Raw genomic sequence first — 20164 nt, 5'->3', positions numbered from 1 at the left:
CTACCCACCACGGACGGGCACTCCTGCGAGCTGGAAGCCAGTTCTCTGCGTCCTGAGCCTGGCAGCTGCCTCTGAACACTCGAAGCCTGGCAATGGCTTCCAGAAACGCCTGCGCCGTGGGTCGCTTCAGTGAAGGGGCCTGTACTTCGGCGACCCAGACTCCGGGCTGAGAGGCCTCCTAATCCAACCAGGAGGACCAGGAGAGGCCCAAAAGGGGACACAGGGTAGTGACCGCCAGGCTTGGAGAGGAGCCGCTCCTGGCAAAGCCGGCGCCCGATTTCTGAACGCCGCCTCCGTTCGGGACTACGCTTCCCAGGGGCTATTGCGGCGGAGGACACGCCCACTTCCGGAGAGGACCCGAAGCCGGGCGAGTGCACGCCCCGCCGAGTGTTGAGGGGAAAGCAGGTCTGGGCTGGGCGGCGGCCGAGGCTGGACTGGGGCGCGGCGGGGGCGGTGTCCCGGCTCCTGCGTGGGCGGCGGGTGTGAGCGTGCGCGTGTGGCCTGGTGGCTGTGAGTGCCCATACGTGGTGAGCGTGTGGTGCGGCGTTGAGGAGGGGCGAGCGCGCGCGGGGATGACGGCCCGGTGTGTGACTGTCCGGTGCGTGGCCGCGAATCTGCGCCTGCGTGCACGTCCCGGCGGCGTGCGGAAGGCGGTGTGTGTTGGAATGAGTGAAGCACTTTAAGTGGCCAAGAGCAGGAAACCCGGCCGGAGGAGCCTTACCCCGTCCTCCCCTGTATCGACTGCGTAGAGCTCAGTGTGGGCAAAGTCCTAGAACCCGGGGAAGTTGCCCGGGCGGGGCAGCCTCGGCTGAAGCATTTCCTGTGGGCCCTATCTGGAAGGGGCAGAGCTCAGGACACGGCTCCATGTCCACAGGACAGCGAGGAGCGAAGACCATGGGGACTGAGTACACAGGTAAGAGTGACAGATGACGGATGCGGCTGCCGGAGTGGATATTGAGGTTTTGGGTATTGTCTTTTGGGGTTCAGGTGCTGGAGGAGGATGTCCCCCGTTTCTAAGGCGAGTGGACCTGGAAGTCGAAAGATTTGGAGGGTCACCTTGGGTCAGAGTGGAGCTGGGTTTAGTTAGGGAGGGACCTTGACTTGGCCAGAGACACCTAACCAGATAACCTGACTCAGGTCCTTGGGATATCACTAAGGGCCCAGGGGAGAGAACACTACCCGTAATATTACCCATTATAGCATTACCTCAGGGTACTCTGCTGCTGTTGAAGGAATAGCTCAGCATTTAGATTTTTACCCGTCAGAGCCTTGTCCCATCTATCACTGCAGGATTTGGGAAGAAGGCGAGATTCAAAGCTTCACCCAGAAATGCCACGGCATTCCAGCCTTTCTATGACTTAATCACGTTCTAGTCAATAACGGAAGTTATCCCCATTTCTTGGGCTTCTCTCCCTCCCCTCTGGCCTCCCACTCCACTCCAATAAAGAGAAAGGGGGAAGAAGGGCTATTTTTAGCCATATTGTCTTTTGCTTGTTTAGCTTCCTGCATGTAATAGTAATAGCTAATGTTTAATGAGTGTTTATTATGTGCCAGACACAGTTCTAAGACCTTTTGGGAGTATCAACACCAAATTTCACAACATTACGAAGTAGGAACTACCTTACCTCTTTTTTACAGATGAAGATACCGAAGCATAGAGAGGATAAGTGATCACTAGTAAGTGGAAGAACCGGGATTCAGATGCAGAACAGGCTGACTCCAGAGTCACTGGCTGTCATGTAGTCTCCTCAACTACTGCCTCAGGTAGGTTTCTTAGCCACTTTTGACAGTTAAAGAAACTGACTCTGAAAGGGTTAAATAACTACAGAGTCATATCCCAGAACCTCCACTGAGCAGGTTTGGGGTTTTTTTCTTAAAAAGTTTATGACTCTAAGTTCTTAGGTAAAATGGAGATGGTAATATTATATACCTCACAGTACTGTCATAAGGATTAAATGACCTCGTACATGTAAAGCACTTGGTATAGTCCCTGCCATGTAATGTGTTCGTTTTTATCATCATTATGATAATCCTTTGAGAAGGCAGTGGAATTTAGATGAAAGAAACTAGAATTAATTCAGATACTTTATCCTATTCCTAATTAAGGAAACGTGGCTCAGTGGAGTCAAGGGACTGCTTCAACACTGTAGTTTGTCACAAAACGAAATGAAATCCTGGGCCTCATGAGGATTTTTTCATTTCATTGTCTGCAAGTCACATGGACTCTGTTGTAACAAAAGGAATGCATCTCTCTGGAAAAGATGGAATTCTCCAAGGAATTTGTCTTATAGAATCTTCACAAATCCTGGCCAACTGCACAGAGGACTTATTTTCTGGTGTATGAGCAAATAACTTTTGTGATAGAGTCAGCCAGACCTAGGTTGGTGACTAGGTTATTTATAAATTTGTGTGACTTGTGAAAAAGACTTGACTTCCCAGAGCTTTCTTGTGTAAAATGGTGACAATATACCCGATTCTGTTTGAAGATTGTGGAGATTTAAAGACAGTATTAATATATGCAGCACAGACATGGTGGCTCATGCTTGTAATCCCAGCACTGTGGGAAGCCAAGGCAGGAGGATTGCTTGAGGCCGGGAGGTTGACCAGATACCCAACTCCAGGAGGTTGTCACCTCCTGGCCTCAAGCAATATAGTGAGTAGTTGGGCAATATAGTGAGATCCCCATCTCTATAAAAAGTAAAAAAACTAGCTGGGCATGGTGGCACATGCCTGTAGTCCTAGCTACTTAGGAGGCCTAGGCAGGAGGATCCCTTGAGCCCAGAGCTTGAAGATACAGTGAGCTATGATCACGTCACTGTACTCCAACCTGGGCAACAGAGTGAGACCCTGTCTTAGAAAAAAAAATGTACACACACAGGACACCTAGTATTAATAAATCTGTTGTTAATGAATTGGTGGCTGATGGGGAGAGGGGGTCAAGAGATACTATGCTCATCCTGAAAACCCAGAGCAGAGGGGAACCCCAGCTATATATTTCAAGTCTTCCAAAGAGCATCAGGACTGTTGGGTGGGGGAGTTGGAGTGAGGATTGTGAGTGAGGACAGAAGAAGCTGAAGGGAAGAAAGCATTTTCAGACTTTGATTATTAGTGCTATTTGGTTTCTCACTGCTTCTTTTTCTCCCCAGCTCTACAATCCCAGAGTAAAGCTCTTCTCCAAATGAAGAGCCAGGAAGAGGTAGAGGTGGCAGGAATTAAACTTTGTAAAGCCATGTCCCTGGTGAGTTAGTATTCCCCCTCTCCCCATTAAAGTAGTTTTGCTTTTCAGGATTTGGTAATACTTGTTTTCTTCTGAAAATTTTGTGCTTAAGAGTTCCACCCTGGCCAGGCACAGTGGCTCACGCTTGTTATCCCAGCACTTTGGGAGGCCAAGGCAGACGGATCACGAGGTCAGGAGATCGAGGCCATCCTGGCTAACATGGTGAAACCCCGTCTCTACTAAAAAATTCAAAAAATTAGCCTGGCGTGGTGGTGGGCGCCTGTAGTCCCAGCTACTTGGGAGGCTGAGCCAGGAGAATGGCGTGAACCTGGGAGGCAGAGCTTGCAGTGAGCCGAGATCGGGCCACTGCACTCCAGCCTGGGTGACAGAGCGAGACTCCATCTCAAAAAAAAAAAAAAAAAAAAAGAGTTCCACCCTGAGGCCTGTTTCCTGTTTCTTCCCTTTCTGATATGTGATGGGGTTGTGAGTGAGGGATAGACTCACACAGCCCAGTGCCCTCTCAGAGGTTCCTTCTCTTCTTCCTGCTCATTGTTTATTTTTCATTCAAGAAATGACCCATTCTGAACCCTTCCCTTGTGCTCAGTCTTTTCATAGGCATCTGACAAAGCAGAAGTACAATCCTCAGAGGAAATTTCCATGCCTAGTTCCTAAGTCTCAGTCCTGATTCTCAGAGAGGTTATAATCTGTTGGAGAAATGAAAAGGCAGCAACACTTATGCAGTGTGAGAAGTGCTGCAAGCAGAGAATAGACTCACAGTGGAATACTTGGGAAGGGCCATTAATAGCCCATATGATGTCTTTGGGTGAATTAGAAAAAAAGGTGCCGCTTCCTCTCTACTGGTGAAGCTCTGTAACAGGCCACACAATATGGCAAGAGGAAGTCTACCGTATTTTATCTCCTTCCTGCCTCCTTGGTGAGGGATCCTTGAGCAGAATATAGCCTGCACCATCCTACTCACTGCTGAGGGCAGGAAGGGTTGGGGGGACTTCACAGAGGAAGTGATTCCTGAGTTATGCCTTGAATGAAATGGAGAAAGTGCAGGCACAGGTGGGATTGGTGGCATTCTGAACAGAGTATGCAAAGGTTTGTTCTCCCCATTTGACCATGGAGCCGTGAACATCTTAAAATGCCAAGGAATGTTTTACATCCTTTCTTCTTTCTAGGTTGAGTACCATAATCTGTTTAGTCAGTCCCTTGTTGTTCCGTAGGTAAATTGTTGACAATTATCTGCTATTAATAGAGTGTTGCAGTAATTATTCTTGTAGTTGAATCTTTGCCCTCATCTGTGATTATTTTCTTTGACTAAATTCCTAGTTTTTCATTTCTTGTGGATTAAAGTTTCAAACTGACCCTACTCTACAACATTTTAAATTTTATTATTTTTATGGCCAACAATAGAAGCTTCAGAGCTACAGTTCGTGTTCTGATTAAGATAAACTGCTAATCTAGTTTCACCAGCAAATTGCTTATTGTAAGAAAGTATTGAATTTGGTTTACAAACTTAGAAAATTAAATTTTTTAAAATGGAGTAGTTAAGTTTTTTGTTTGTTTTGTTTTTGGTCTTTTCTTTTTGAGATGGAGTCTCACTCTGTTGCCCAGGCCAGAGTGCAGTAGTGCAATCTTGGCTCACTGCAACCTCGACCTCCCAGGTTCAAATGATTCTCCTGCCTCAGTCTCCCAAGTAGCTGGGATTACAGGCCTGTGCCACCACACCCGGCTAATTTTTTTTTTTTTTTTTTTAAGTAGAGATGGGGTTTCACTATGTTGGCCAGGCTAGTCTCAAACTCCTGACCTCAAGTGATCTGCCAGCTTTGGCCTCCCAAAGTTCTGGTATTACAGGTGTGAGCCACTGTGCCTGGCAAAAATTTTTGTTTTTTTATAAATAGGCATAACAACTTATGGCCAGAGCATGACACCTTTTCTTAGGTTTAATGCCACAAAACATACACTACCAAGGTAACTTGTTTCTTAGCACATTTAGACATTTTAAACAAAAGCATTCATGTCAGTTGCCAGAGGAAAATATTTTAAGAGTGGCAGAATTTGTCATAAAGGTTAAGATGGACTATGCATACTCCACTCTTTTTCCCACTGAAAGTTGCTATAAAACCAGGACAGCATGCCTGGAACAGCAATCTGAGGTTTCTGTAAGGTAAATAGTAGCAGGCAGGCTGGACACAGTGACTCACACCTGTAATCCCAGCACTTTGGGAGGCTGAGGCAGGTGGATTACCTGAGGCCAGGAGTTCAAGACCAGCCTGGCCAACATGGTGAAACCCTGTCTCTACAAAAAAAAAAAAAAAAAAATACATACATATATATATATATATATATATATATATATATATATATATATATAAATTAGCCAGGTGTGGTGGTGCATGCCTGTAATCCCAGCTATTGAAGAGGCTGAGGCATGAGAATCAACTGATTCTCATGGCGGAGGTTGCCATGAGCCAAGATTGTACCACTGCACTCCAATCTGGGCAACAGAACAAGACTCTGTCTCAAAAAAAAAAAAAAACCAAAAAAAAAAACAGAGTAGCAGGCAGATTGGAGAAAAAGCCCCAGATTTGAAGTACCACCAGACCATTGTGCGTTTACCTTCAAGAGACTCAAAACTTGCAAGTGGGTAATGGTGTGGACAGAAAGAGCTGCAGGAGAAGCCTTCTAGTTGATAATAAACTGCTGAAAACTAAAGACAAAAAAATCTCAAAAACCAGCCGCTGAAAAATGATGAAGAACTGTCAACCTAGAATACTATGTCCAGGGAAAGTAGTCCTTAGGAATGCCGATAAAATAAAGTTACTCATAGGAAAGAAAACTAAGAACATTCACTGCCAGAATTCTACAAGAATCACTAAAGGGAGTTCTTCAGATAGAAATTATACCAGAAGGGAACTTGGAGCATCCAGGTGAAGGAAGTGCAACAGAAATGGGAAATATTGTATGTAAATACAATAGACTGTTCTCTTGAGTTTATAAAAATATCTTCAATGGTTAAAAACAAAGCTGATAGCTTAACTAAACAGAACAGTATTTTAATATAGGTAATCTAGATTCAGAGACTATGTCTAAACTATTGTAGCATACTACAGTTAGGTAAAATAAGATGTAAGAATTATGATTGAAATACTAAATGAAATGTTTCACTTGTTCTTCTTGGCCTCCTCTTCTTCTTTCTCTTTGTTTTTTCCCTTCTGTCCTTCTTCATCCTTATCATAGGCAACAATTCTTAAGCAATTACATCATGCCAGGCATTTTAGATCTGTTTCTTCATTTAATTTTCACAGTGCTGCCATGAAGCAAGTACTATATTTCCATTTTTCAGATGGGAAAACTGAGGGACAGGGAAGTTAAATTTGGCCAACCTCACCCAGCTAGTCAGTACTACAGACCAAATTCATTGGAGTAATCTGACCTTTTTTCTGATTTATTCAAAACTGGTATTTATTTAAAAGTCTGATGTTGATATAAGTGAAGTCATAAAATAAATTGAAAACCTTCCAGTAACAGTCCAGTGGATCACTTTGTGGGTTGGTTAGGAAATGGAGCTCATGTAACAAAACACAGGTTGCTTGATATGTGCTCACATCACATTATTTCCCCCGATAATTTCCCATTAGATTATCAGAAAACAACTTTTGGGCATGTTGGCTCAGGCCTATAATCCCAACTCTTTGGGAGGCTGAGGTGGGAGGATTGTGAGAGGCCAGGAGTTTGAGATCAGCCTGGGCAATATAGTGAGACCCTGTCTCTACAAAATAAATAAATAAAAAAGGAAAATGAAAAACAACTTTTCAAATGTGTTCTTCTCTCCTAATACAAATATATTTTTATTTCAGAAGAAAAGACTATAGCTAGGTGTTTTTTTTCTTTCATTTTTTAGGCATACCTCTTAACATCTCAAGAACACTAAGATTTCTTAGAAAATATTGTGGAGATTGAAATCATGTTCATCAGGTCAGCATCCTTCCTGGCAAGTTTTTCTCACAGTTTCAGAGCTCTTTAGCTTCTCCATGTAGAGAAGTGATTTAGCTCCTAACATGAATAGCATTGCATTAGCACTTGATTATATCCTGTTTTGAATGTAGTCAGCATTTTTTCATTGGTAATGTATTCTCACCACCTAGAATTGCAAATGTTTGAAGAGCAAGGAGTATCTCATTTTTTTTCTTTTTCCTAATATGTACAGCATAACTAGGCAGAAAAGTTGTCCAATAACTTACCTGACCTGGATCATTTAGACCCTTAGTGCAGTTACTTATACATAGTGTTTTTAATCCCAAAGTGAGAACAGCATAACCCTTTACCCTAGAGCTACACTGGAATGTGAACACTGAGTGAGCAAGATCATATTTGTGTCATTTTAGGGTTCAGTGACTTTCACAGATGTGGCCATAGACTTTTCCCAAGATGAATGGGAGTGGCTGAATCTTGCTCAGAGAAGTTTGTACAAGAAGGTGATGTTAGAAAACTACAGGAACCTAGTTTCAGTGGGTAAGAGTATCTTCCTCCTTTTGCCTTCCCATGACTCAGTAGTCTTTTATGCCATTACCAGAATTTCCCACAGTTTTCCACAGCATAGGCAATTTTTATATGTTTTTTTACATGCAGGTCTTTGCATTTCTAAACCAGATGTGATCTCCTTACTGGAGCAAGAGAAAGACCCTTGGGTGATAAAAGGAGAGATGACCAGAGGCCTGTGCCCAGGTAAGTGGAGGATACCTAGAGATAAAGGAACTGTTCTCAACATGTTCTTGTCTCTGAAATTTGTTGGAAAACACCTTTCAAACTCCCTCCCAAACTGAAACTTGTTTTTCTAACACCAGTTTTTGAATGGTTATTCTCTTCCCTACTAGTGTAACATGCCTCCTTTACCTTTACTGATTTCTTATGCATACCAGGGTCTATTTCTGAGCTCTTGTTTTACTGATGTTTACCTAATTCTACTCAAGCACCATATTGTTGTCATCATCCCTGACTTCAAACATTTCTGAATCCTTTAGACAAGCCGATGTTTAGTTTTTTGAACTGGTTTAAATATTTTCCTTTCTTTAAAAGGTGAGTTTACTGAATTAACATGTATTACAGCTATTTTACTCCCTCTGCCTTTTTCTTTTTTGTATTTCTTGTGTTATTTATTCTTGTTTTGTTTATTAGGTCTGTTTTTTCTCACTCTCTTCTTTATACCACCCCACCCTTTGAATTAGAAAAGTTTTTAGTTCTACAAGTTGTTACCTTTATGTATTTATATATTTTAAGATCTTTTAGAATTTTTGTGCTTGATATTCCAAACATTGTCTTCTGATACCCTTACAAAAGATGAAGAAATTAGCTCATGAATATTACTTTCTTTCCCTGTGTACATCATTTCCCCACTTATATTGTGCTCACTGGGGTTTTTGACCCAGGGTATTTTATTCAATTTTTTTTTTTTAATTTTCTTGCCTTGCTTTGTAGCTGTTTTACTGATTTAGAAAGCTAGATAAGAGACGACAGAAATATATTGCAAGAAAATGAACCTCAAATGAGGTGGTCCTTGTTTAATCTGTGGCCTGTAGCATAGACTTTTCCTACTTTCAGTTCTTCATTTTATTTTATTTTATTTTTATTTTATTTTATTTTATTTATTACTTTTTCAAATTAAGAGACAGGATCTTGCTATGTTACCCAGGCTGGAGTTGAACTTTTGGGCTCAAGCAAGACTCCCACCACAGCTTCTTGAGTAGCTAGGACTACAGGAATGCACCACCACACCTGGCCTTACTTTCAGTTCTTACAGTTTCAAGAAGAGGATTGTGGGTTACTTGTGGTCCTATGTACATTAATAAATAAGAAATAATGAAAATCAGTAAGCATCCAATTCACGATATTAGAAAAAGAACAAAATGAATTTAAGGAAAACCCAGATAAGTTATATGTAGTGATTTATACTTCTACAAATAAAAGTAGGAATAAACGAATTAGAAACAGTAGCGCTACTGAAAATAAAGTATTGTACATACTTCATTAGTAAACCAATACTGTATATAAACTAAGGACAAATGAGAGAAAACACAAAAACAAAATAATTATAAATAACCACACATGCATAAGAGCTTAAAAGAATCCTATGAATCTATTTTCCTCAACTCTCCGTAAAATAATTTGAAAAAATAGATGATATTCTAGGAGAATATAATAATGTAGGTTACCATAGCTGATACCAAGAGGAGATACAACATTTAAACAAGTAGGTTACCATCAAAGAAGTGTAGAATGTTGTATAGGAACTGCCTCCCCCAAGAAAAGAAGCCACATCCCCAAATAGTTCTTTAAGGAAAAATATCATCAATCTTGTTTAAATTGTTCTGGGATAGAGAACAAAAAGAGAGTTTAAAAAATTTTCGTTTATGAATACAGCATATCCTATGATACCAAAATTACCAAAATAGCACCAAAAAGAGAAATTAGAGACAAACCTCAATTATCAATATTGGTTCAAAATCTTAAAAGGTCATATTGAAATAGTATACCATGACCAATGAGGATTTATTACAGCAGTGCAAGGATGGTTGTATCACCTAATCTTACATAAGAACCATAAAAAAGTACCTCTGCTTGTGGGTTTCAATAACTATATGATTCACATTTTCATTTTCGAAATTTCCATTATTCTAGCATTTAATAAAGGAGACATTTGCTTCCTTAATATCTTTCAGACTTGGAGTGTGTGTGGGTGACCAAGTCATTATCTTTAAACCAGGATATTTATGAAGAAAAGTTACCCCCGGCAATAATAATGGAAAGACTTACAAACTATGACCTTGAATGTTCAACATTAGGGAAAAACTGGAAATGTGAAGACCTGTTTGAGAGGGAGCTTGTAAACCAGAAGACACATTTTAGGCAAGAGACCATCACTCATACAGATACTCTTATTGAAAAAAGAGACCACTCTAACAAATCTGGGACAGTTTTTCATCCGAATACATTATCTTACATAAAACAGATTTTTCCCATGGAAGAGAGAATATTTAATTTTCATACAGATAAGAAAAGCTTAAAAACACATTCAGTTGTGAAAAAACACAAGCAAGACTGTGGAGAAAAGAAGCTTTTAAAATGTAACGACTGTGAGAAGATATTCAGCAAAATCTCAACCCTTACTCTTCACCAAAGAATTCATACAGGAGAGAAACCCTATGAATGTATTGAATGTGGAAAAGCCTTTAGCCAGAGTGCCCACCTTGCTCAACATCAGAGAATACACACAGGAGAAAAACCTTTTGAATGTCCTGAATGTGGGAAAGCCTTCAGCCAGAATGCTCATCTTGTTCAACACCAGAGAGTTCATACTGGAGAGAAACCTTATCAGTGTAAGCAGTGTAATAAAGCATTCAGCCAGCTTGCACACCTTGCTCAACATCAGAGGGTCCACACTGGAGAGAAACCCTATGAATGTATTGAATGTGGGAAGGCTTTTAGTGATTGTTCATCCCTAGCTCATCATCGAAGGATTCACACTGGGAAAAGACCTTATGAATGTATTGACTGTGGGAAAGCTTTCAGGCAGAATGCTTCTCTTATACGTCATCGGCGATATTATCATACTGGAGAGAAACCCTTTGACTGTATTGATTGTGGGAAGGCTTTCACTGATCACATAGGACTTATTCAGCATAAGAGAATTCATACTGGAGAGAGACCTTACAAATGTAATGTGTGTGGGAAGGCTTTTAGCCATGGCTCATCTCTGACAGTACATCAGAGAATTCATACAGGAGAGAAACCTTATGAATGCAATATCTGTGAGAAAGCGTTCAGCCATCGTGGGTCTCTTACTCTTCATCAGAGAGTTCATACTGGAGAGAAACCCTATGAATGTAAAGAATGTGGGAAAGCTTTCCGGCAGAGCACGCATCTTGCTCATCATCAGAGAATTCATACTGGAGAGAAACCTTATGAATGTAAGGAATGCAGCAAAACCTTCAGCCAGAATGCACACCTTGCACAACATCAGAAAATACACACTGGGGAGAAACCTTATGAATGTAAGGAATGTGGTAAGGCCTTCAGTCAGATTGCACACCTTGTTCAGCACCAGAGAGTTCACACTGGTGAGAAGCCTTATGAATGTATTGAATGTGGGAAGGCCTTTAGTGATGGCTCATATCTTGTTCAACATCAGAGACTCCACACTGGCAAAAGACCGTATGAATGTCTTGAATGTGGGAAGGCATTCAGACAGAGGGCATCCCTGATTTGTCATCAGAGATGTCATACTGGTGAGAAACCTTATGAATGTAATGTTTGTGGGAAAGCCTTTAGCCATCGTAAATCCCTTACTCTACATCAGAGAATTCATACAGGAGAGAAACCTTATGAGTGTAAGGAATGTAGCAAAGCCTTCAGCCAGGTTGCCCATCTTACTCTACATAAGAGAATTCATACTGGAGAAAGGCCCTATGAGTGTAAAGAATGTGGAAAAGCCTTCAGGCAGAGTGTACATCTTGCTCATCATCAGCGAATTCATACCGGAGAGTCATCAGTTATTCTCTCCTCTGCCCTCCCATACCACCAAGTCCTATAGATTCAATCTTGTAAATGCTTCTAGAATCCATCTGCTTTTTTCCAGCACATGTCCCATCATCATAGTCCAAGACGCAACCATCTCATCTGGATTTCTGCAGTAGCATAACTGTTGCCCCTTTTGCTCCTATCAGCTACATGTTTAACACTGTAGGCAGCCTAACCTTTTAAAAATAAAAATACATATTTATGTTATTTTCCCATTTAAGACACTCGATTTGAAAAATATATTAACTAATCCATTTCAAGGATTTAGCAAACACTGGCATATAGTTATTGCTAAATAAATGCTAGCCATTAAGGTAAAGGTTTCCTTACAGACTATCATATTAAGCAGTAAGTAAACCAACAGTAAGTCAAGACTAAGATTTTAGAGCAGACAGAAGACTACTCTCCTGGTAGAGAGGAAAGATGAACAAACTCAGAATTGAAAGATTTGTGGTACACAAGGTAACGTGGTGGCTTATCACTCCCTCTGTGACATTGTTGATGAGCAACTCTCACTTGACCTGACACTGAGAAGAGAGAATCAGCCAATTAGAACAAAAGCTTTTAGCTGGGTGCAGTGGCTCATGCCTGTAGTCCCAGCACTTTGGGAGGCTGAGGCAGGCAGATTGCTTGAGCTCAGGAGTTCGAGACCAACATGAGCAACATGGTGAAACCCTGTCTCTACAAAAAATACAGAAATTAGCCAGGCGTGGTGGTGCACACCTGTAGTTCTAGCTACTCAGGAGGCTGAAGCAGGAGGATTGCTTGAGCCTAGGAGGTAGGGGGTGCAGTGAGTCATGATCACACCACTGCAATTCCAGCTGGGCAGCAGAGCCAGACACTGTCTCAAGGAAAAACAAAAAAAGAACAAAAGCATTTGGTAGAATGTAGGACTAACCAGGGTAGGTAGTAGTAAACTAAAAGTAACAAGCCAAAAAAACTTGAATAGATTAATAGCCAAGAAACAAACTGAAAAGGGTAGTTCAATACTTTGACCTTTATAAAAGTACCACAGACAATTCGTGTGGTATTTAAATTGTTCTAGCATAAAATAAAATGCAATAAGACCTTCCATCTTGTTCCATGAGATTGACAAGACATGCCAAAACATAAAAATATGTACACTACAATTAGTTTCTGAATGTAGATGTTACAACTTAAACTTATTTTTAAAATATTTAAAAATAGGAAGGCTAGACATGCCTCTGTGTAGAAAGTCTGATGAAAATATTTCTCCCTAAATCGTAAATTCATTGATATTCCAATAAAAGTGTCCATATATTTTTTAGTTGAGAAGCTGATTCTGATCATCTGTAGAATTTTGATTTTAACAAGGAATGTAGTTGACATTGGGATTGTAGTACTAATCCTAATTGAACATTTGCTAATGTTTCACACACTGTTTTAGGTGCTGGGGGATACAATAAGGTACAAGATGGACAAAAATACATGCTCTTACAGATCTAGTAGAACAGAAAAAATTAAATGCATGCCATGTGATAAGTATATGATATGTCCCATAAAGAGAAATGATCTAAAAAAGAAGCTAGGGAGTGCTGGATCAGGCACCTTACTATCCCCAGAACGTGGGTATTAGAGGATGAGGAAAGAACTAGAGGTAACTGCAAGACACAAAAGGCATAATGAAAATAGTCATGATAGTCCCAAGGCAGATATTGTTTATGATGCTTTGAGTGTTGGAGGAAGGGAGGATTGATGGTTTAACAGAGATCATGGCAGTTACATTCACTCATATAAATGTTGATTTAGAAGCTGGCGGAAGGGTATTTTTTGAGTGACAGCTTTATTGAGACAAAGCAATTCTGGAGAAGAACACGCATATCCTTCTCTTTAAGAGGGAGCCCCAAAGCTCCACTTAAAGTGTACAACTTACGGCTTTTAGTTCATTCACGGAGTTGTGCAACCATCACCACCATCAATTTTAGAACATTTTCATCACCTCGAAGAGGAATCCCTTGTCCTTTTGTAGTTATGGCCATCCCTGGAAGAGTACTTTTTTTTTTTTTTTTTTCAACGGAAGCACCCAGAGCTCTTGGGTTCCCTCTTAACTGCTTTCTGTGGAAGTATGGAGGGCCATGTGAGGGAAGCTCTTACCCACAATGCATGATTGCTAGAAAATGGAGCTTGGGGCTCCCTCTTCAATTCTGCTGATAGAAGCATAATGGCTAGGGGATGGGTAGTCTCACCAGAGAATGTGGAGCTTTCAGACTCTCCTTATATATGATAAAAAGGATTTTTCATTGTAGTGGGGAAAAGGTGGTTTGATCAAATGGCATTGGGAAACTTAGCTCACTGGAAAAACGGATCTGTACCTTTCACACTAATGAGGGCCTGAGAGATTAAAGGTCTAAATGTAAAATTAAAGTACATGAAAAACAGACTAATATTTATGTACCCTTGGTTTGAAATAGACTTTAAGCACTAATGCATAGCCCCAAAGCTGACATTAGGCTTTTATATGGTGGAAAACATAGTCAATAGATAAATGAGAGACTGACACAAAGTGTTTGCAACAGATATAATAAAGGACTGTAATTCGTGATATTCAAAGTACTATTACAAACCAATAATAATCTGCAACTTAGAAAAATGGACAAAGCTAATGTCCCATTCACAAAAGATGAAATGAAAGCAGTTAATGAAAATTATCCAATATCACTAGAAATCAAGAAATGCAAATTAAAGTGATTATCTATTTTTTCCCCAAAAGACTGACTAATTGAGTGATAACATTCAGTATTGGTGAATGTGTGGAAACAAGGGAATTCCATTGTTGATTACATATCTATTGCTTTATGTATATACCCTTTGAATTAATATTCCTTGGAAACCAACATATACAAAGGTAGATAAATGTATTAGTGGCAAAAAAATTGATGGTAAACTATTAAAACAACAAGTGTCCATCAGGGTAATAAATAAATTAATTATGGTATATATCCATTCAATAGGAATTATGCAGCTGTTGAAAAAATATCAATGTATATAGTCAGAAAGATAGCTGTGCTATACTAAATGAAAAATTGCAGACCTGTATTGTAGTATAGGCCCATAATTGTAATATCAAAAACAAAAGTCAAAATATATATTATAGTAGGCATCTGTTTTTCTCTGCCCAGTTTCCCTTGCCTCCTCCTTTTGGCTGCACTATCTCATCTTTTCCTTTTGAGTAACTGGCCATACCCTACCATATGTTTCTGATGGACGTGGCCAATAAAATCGTCTCTAAATTTCAAAAGGCATTTGGATCTATGTCATCCAATGGCAACTCCCTAAAAGCTGATGCAGTTATTCTTTTGATTGGTCCTTGGAACCACCCTGGTTTTTGTACTTTCTAAGTCTGTGATTCCTCAAACTACCCATCATCTTTCCGGTACTTGATTTTTGCCTCCTGTTGGTCAGTTGCTTGAAAGTAAAGAAACAATCATACAGAATTTGGTATGAAGATTGGGTAATAGGCATTAGAATCTTTGGAAAATTCAGGTATTGGGAGTTGCTTTTTGGATGAGATGGGGCAAATAAGACTTATTTTCTAGACTGGAAAGCATCTCATGGTGTGTGATGAGCAAACACCTGAGTATTATTCATTATAGTCACCTGGGATGAATAGAGGTCTAGGGTTCTGGATAATGACAATTTAAAGAGGATGGAGAATGCTGAATCCAAAAGGTATAGATACTGGTATCTAACGGCTTTGAATAACTTAAAGTTTAGCTCTTGAATTTCTAGCATTAAGGCAAAAAAATTCAACTAAGGGATTTTGTATGATATTGTTGAAAGATGTCTTACATTGTTTAAAGTCATAGGGTTAAGATGGCTCATAACCAAATTTAGAGACTATTTTTACGCCTTGTTAAAGTGGAATGCTGGTTAAATTTTATACTTTATTCACAAGAGTCACTGTGAATTGAATTGTTAATTCAGTTCTGAATTGTGTTCCCACCAGCACCACCAAATGCTGGCCTCTACCACCACCAAATTTACTTGTTGAAGTCCTAAACCCCAAAGTGACTGTATTTGGACATAAGGCCTTTAAGAAACTAAGGTTATGTTAGGACATAAGAGTGAGGCCCTAATCCCATAGGACTAGTGTCCTTATAAGAGGAAGAGACACCAGAGCTCTGTCTCTCCACATGTGCACAGAGGAAATGCCATGTAAGGACACAACAAGAATGCTGCCATCTGCAAGCCAGGAGGAGAGACCTCACCAGGAACCAGCCCTGCCAGCACCTTGATCTTGGACTTTTAGTCTCCAGAACTGTGAGAAAATAAATGTTGGTTGTTTAAGCCCCCCAGTCTGTGGTATACTGTTATGGCAGCCTAAACTGATTAATGCAATGACCATATAATTTGTTGTCCAAACTGGGACATTTTTGAGAGTGAAAGGGGTAGCTAACCGCACAGGGCACTTGACAACAGGTGTTCATATCCTCAGCAAAGCAGGATATATGGTCGTACTTCTTGTGTAACAGAATATTGAATAGAAAAAAATGTAGCTCTACTATTGGAAAGGTGATATTGGAGATGATCCAAAGGGTTGGAATATACTGAACTTCTGGATTCGTGTGATATACCACCTATTAACATCTGTTTGCATAGGTACATATGGCTGCTCTGAAGAGACAGCTAACAATTCATCTTATTCCCCCATTCCATTGTTGCTCACATGGAATAACAAAGTGAATTTAACATGACCGTAACATTAAATGCAAAAATCAGGCTGAGCACAGTGGCTCATGCCTGTAATCCTAGCACTTTGGGAGGCCCAGGCAGGAGGATCATTTGAGACCAGGAGTTTGAGACCAGCCTGGGCAATGTAGCATGACCTTATCTCATATCTAAAAAAAAAATTAAATTTTCCAGTCATGGTGGCACCTAACTACTCGGGAGGCTGGGGTGGGAGGATTGCTTGAGCCCAGGAGTTCGAGGCTGCAGTGAGCCATGATCACACCACTGCAGTCCAGCCTAGGTGACAAAGCCAGACCCTGTTTGAAAAAACAGATAAATAAAATCACACATACATACAAAATTAAAATAGGGCAAAGAGTAACTGTATCTTAGAAGAATTTTCGGCAGTTAGTTTACTAGTGTAGATTAAGAAAAATCGGGCATTTGTGGAAGTGAAATTTGAGGAGGCTGAATATATTGACAAAGTGGCTTGAGTAGCCTGCCATGGTTCTAAGAATTTGTTGAACTCATCCATGTACCAAATGCTGGCCTCTAATAAATTACATTATAAGGCCAGAAATCTCTTAACATAATGTAAAGGATGTTGTTCAGACTTTAAAAGACAGGAATGCTGGATTGTTTCTTGTGTTGCAACATCAGGTCTCCTAACAAGAGTCCAGAAACCTATACATTCATTCTTCCCATGGGAAAAACACCGTTTGTCTAATGGATTTTAAAACCATTATACTGACTCTCTGGCAGGTCAAGAATGCTATGTAGAGAGATTGTAATTGAAGGAGAATCTCTGATCAAAAGACTAATTGAAATGGGAGTGACACCAAACTGCCCCACCAGGTGAGCCACCTCTGGGACTAATGTGACTTCAGAGAGAGCCTTTAATTCTGCATGGCCTGAGAGTCCTTGGGCAGATTGTTTGGGGCCTTAGGGAGGCTTTTTGGGGCTCCTGGCAGCAGAAGCAAAGAACAATTTAAAAATAAGATTTAAAAAATTCTACCTACAATAGCATCAAAAGGAATTAAATACTTAGGAATCAACAAAAGTACAAAAGTTAGATTCTGAAAACTATAAAATATTATTGAAAGAAAATCCCATGTTTATGCATTGGAAGGCTTAATATTATTAAGATGGCAATGCTTCCCAACATTATCTACATGTTCAATGCAATCTAATTTCCTTTTTGTGGAAATTGACAAGCTGATCCTAAAATTCATATGGAAGCACAAGGGACTCGGAACAGCCAAAACAATATTTAAAAAGCAAAACAAAGTTAGAGACTCACACTTTCCAATTTTAAATCAAAACTGTAGTAACCAAGACTATGCAGTACTGGCATAAGGATAGTTACAGAGATCAATGGAACAGAAATTAAGATCCAGAAATAAACCCATACATCTGTGCTCAATTGATTTTCAACAAGGATGTCAAAACAATTTAATGTGGGATAAGAAGAGTTGTTTCGGCCAGGCGCGGTGACTCATGCCTGTAATTCTAGAACTTTTGGAGGCCAAGGCATGTGGATTGCCTGAGCTCAGGGGTTCGAGACCAGCCTGGAGAATATGGTGAAACCCAGTCTCTACTAAAAATACAAAAAATTAGCCGGCTGTGGTGGCGTGCACCTGTAATCCCAGCTACTCGGAGGCTGAGACAGGAGAATTGCTTGAACTCAGGAGGCAGAGGTTACAGTGAGCTGAGATTGTGCCATTGCACTCCAGCCTGGGTGACAGAGTCAGACTGTGTCTCAAAAAAAAAAAAAAAAGAAAAGAAAGAAAAGTCATTTCAACAAATAATGGTGGGATCACTGGATATCTACCTGCAAAAGACTGAATTTGGGGCCGGGCACGGTGGCTCATGCCTGTAATCCCAGCACTTTGGGAGGCCGTGGCAGGCGGATCATGAGGTCAGGAGATCGAGACCATCCTGGCTAACATGGTGAAACCCCATCTCTACTAAAAATACAAAAAATTAGCTGAGTGTAGTGGTGCGCACCTGTAATACTAGCTACTCGGGAGGCTGAGGCAGGAGAATGATGTGAACCCGGGAGGCGGAGCTTGCAGTGAGCCAAGGTTGTGCCACTGCATTCCAGCCTGGGCGACAGAGCAACACTGTCTCAAAAAAAAAAAAAAAAAAAAAGAATGAATGAATGAATTTGGACCCCTACCTCACACTATATATGAAAACAAATGCAAATAGATCAAATATCTAAATGCAATAACCCAAATCATAAAACTCTTAGAAGAAACATAGTGGTATATATTCATGACCTTGGATTTGGAAATAGTTTCATAGATACAACTGTCAAAGTACAAGCAACAAAAGCAAAACAAGTTGGACTGTATCAAAATTTAAAACATCTATGCTTCAAGGCTGGGCATGGTACCTCATGCCTGTAATCCCAGGACTTTGGGAGGCTAAGGTGAGAGGATCACTTGAGGAAAAGTTTGAGACTAGCCTGGGCAACATAGTGAGATCTGGTCTCTACAAAAAAAAAAAAATTAATAGATGAGTTGGTGCATGCCTGTAATCCCAGCTACTCGAGAGGCTGAGGTGAGAAGATTGCTTGAGCCTGGGAGATCAAGGCTTCAGTGAGCTGTGATCACATCACCACACATCAGCCTGGGTGACAGAGCAAGACACTGTCTTAAAAACAAACAAAAAATCTGTGCTTCAAAAGACACCATCAATAAAGTGAAACAATAAATTCACAAAATGAGAGAAGATATTTGCAAATCATTTATCTGTAAAGGACATGAATCCAGAATTACAACTTAACAATAACAAGACAAATAACCCAATTAAAAATAGGCAAAAGGTTTGAATAGACATTTATCCAAAGAAAATATATGAATGAAAAACAAGTATATGAAAAGATGCTCAACATCACTCGCCATTAGGGAACTGTGTATCAAAACCACAATGATCTGCCCCCTGAGAGGGCCAGACGGGAAGGGATGCTGGGGTGGGGTTTTGTCATCCGGGGGATGGATAGGTGACAGAGCCTTCCCAATGTTCTCACTCTCCAGTGACAGCTGGAAATGTGGTGTTTTGTTTTGTGAAAATGAAGGCAGATGAGTCATGAGAAGAATGGGCTAAAACATCATGTAACGTGTGCACACATATTCCATCTTTATTTTGTTCTAACAAATCACCTTGCATAAAGGAACCAGCCACGTATTCCTTTGTTCCCACTGAAAGAGTTTTTTCTTTATTAAAAAGACTTACACACATACTGATCTACTTTAAGCACACACACATTGATCTTTATGTTCAATGTAATAAAAAAAAAAAAGTAAGATTTTTAATTGACCATTGTAGACTGATTCTGTTACCACAACTGGACTCTGAGTTCTTTGGCTCTCATGTAAGTAGAAATTAACATCAGGCCAAACAGAAATTTTCTCAGGCAAGTTTTAAGAGGCTTGAAGCTCAAGCTATGCAAAGTCACTTCCACATTTTTGGGTATCTTTTCAGCAGCACCCCACTCTACTGGTACCAATTTACTGTATTAGTCTGTTTTCATGCTGCTGATAAAGGCATACCCAAGACTGGGTAGAAAAAGAGGTTTAATTAGACTTACAGTACCACATGGCTGAGGAGACCTCAGAATCATGGTGGGAGGTGAAAGGCACTTCTTACATGGTGGCGGCAAGAGAAAAT

General features: G+C 40.4%; 1 protein-coding gene across 5 annotated transcripts; it reads left to right on the top strand.

The window, feature by feature from the left end:
• Nucleotides 1–342: 342 nt before the first annotated feature.
• On the top strand, nucleotides 343–19809 carry ZNF470 (zinc finger protein 470). Of its 5 annotated transcripts, none has more exons than XM_055237614.2 (7): nucleotides 370–913; nucleotides 1639–1764; nucleotides 3147–3238; nucleotides 7612–7738; nucleotides 7856–7951; nucleotides 9943–11508; nucleotides 17252–19809. In XM_055237614.2, exons 3-7 carry the CDS (start codon nucleotides 3179–3181, stop codon nucleotides 17278–17280), a joined length of 1878 nt encoding a protein of 625 aa, XP_055093589.1. In that variant the 5' UTR covers nucleotides 370–913; nucleotides 1639–1764; nucleotides 3147–3178; the 3' UTR covers nucleotides 17281–19809. The 5 variants fall into 5 exon arrangements, with proteins under 5 accessions (XP_055093586.1, XP_055093589.1, XP_055093585.1 ...); XM_055237610.2 differs by lacking the exon at nucleotides 17252–19809 and adding an exon at nucleotides 2107–2380 and having other exon boundaries at nucleotides 9943–16116; XM_055237611.2 differs by lacking the exon at nucleotides 17252–19809 and having other exon boundaries at nucleotides 343–913; nucleotides 9943–16116.
• The last annotated feature ends 355 nt before the right edge of the window (nucleotides 19810–20164 follow it).

The sequence above is a fragment of the Symphalangus syndactylus genome, chromosome 13 (assembly GCF_028878055.3).
Source record: "Symphalangus syndactylus isolate Jambi chromosome 13, NHGRI_mSymSyn1-v2.1_pri, whole genome shotgun sequence".
NCBI classification, from domain to species: Eukaryota; Metazoa; Chordata; class Mammalia; order Primates; family Hylobatidae; genus Symphalangus; species Symphalangus syndactylus.
Note: the sequence above shows the minus strand (reverse complement) of the source record. Positions and strands in the feature narration are given on the sequence as shown.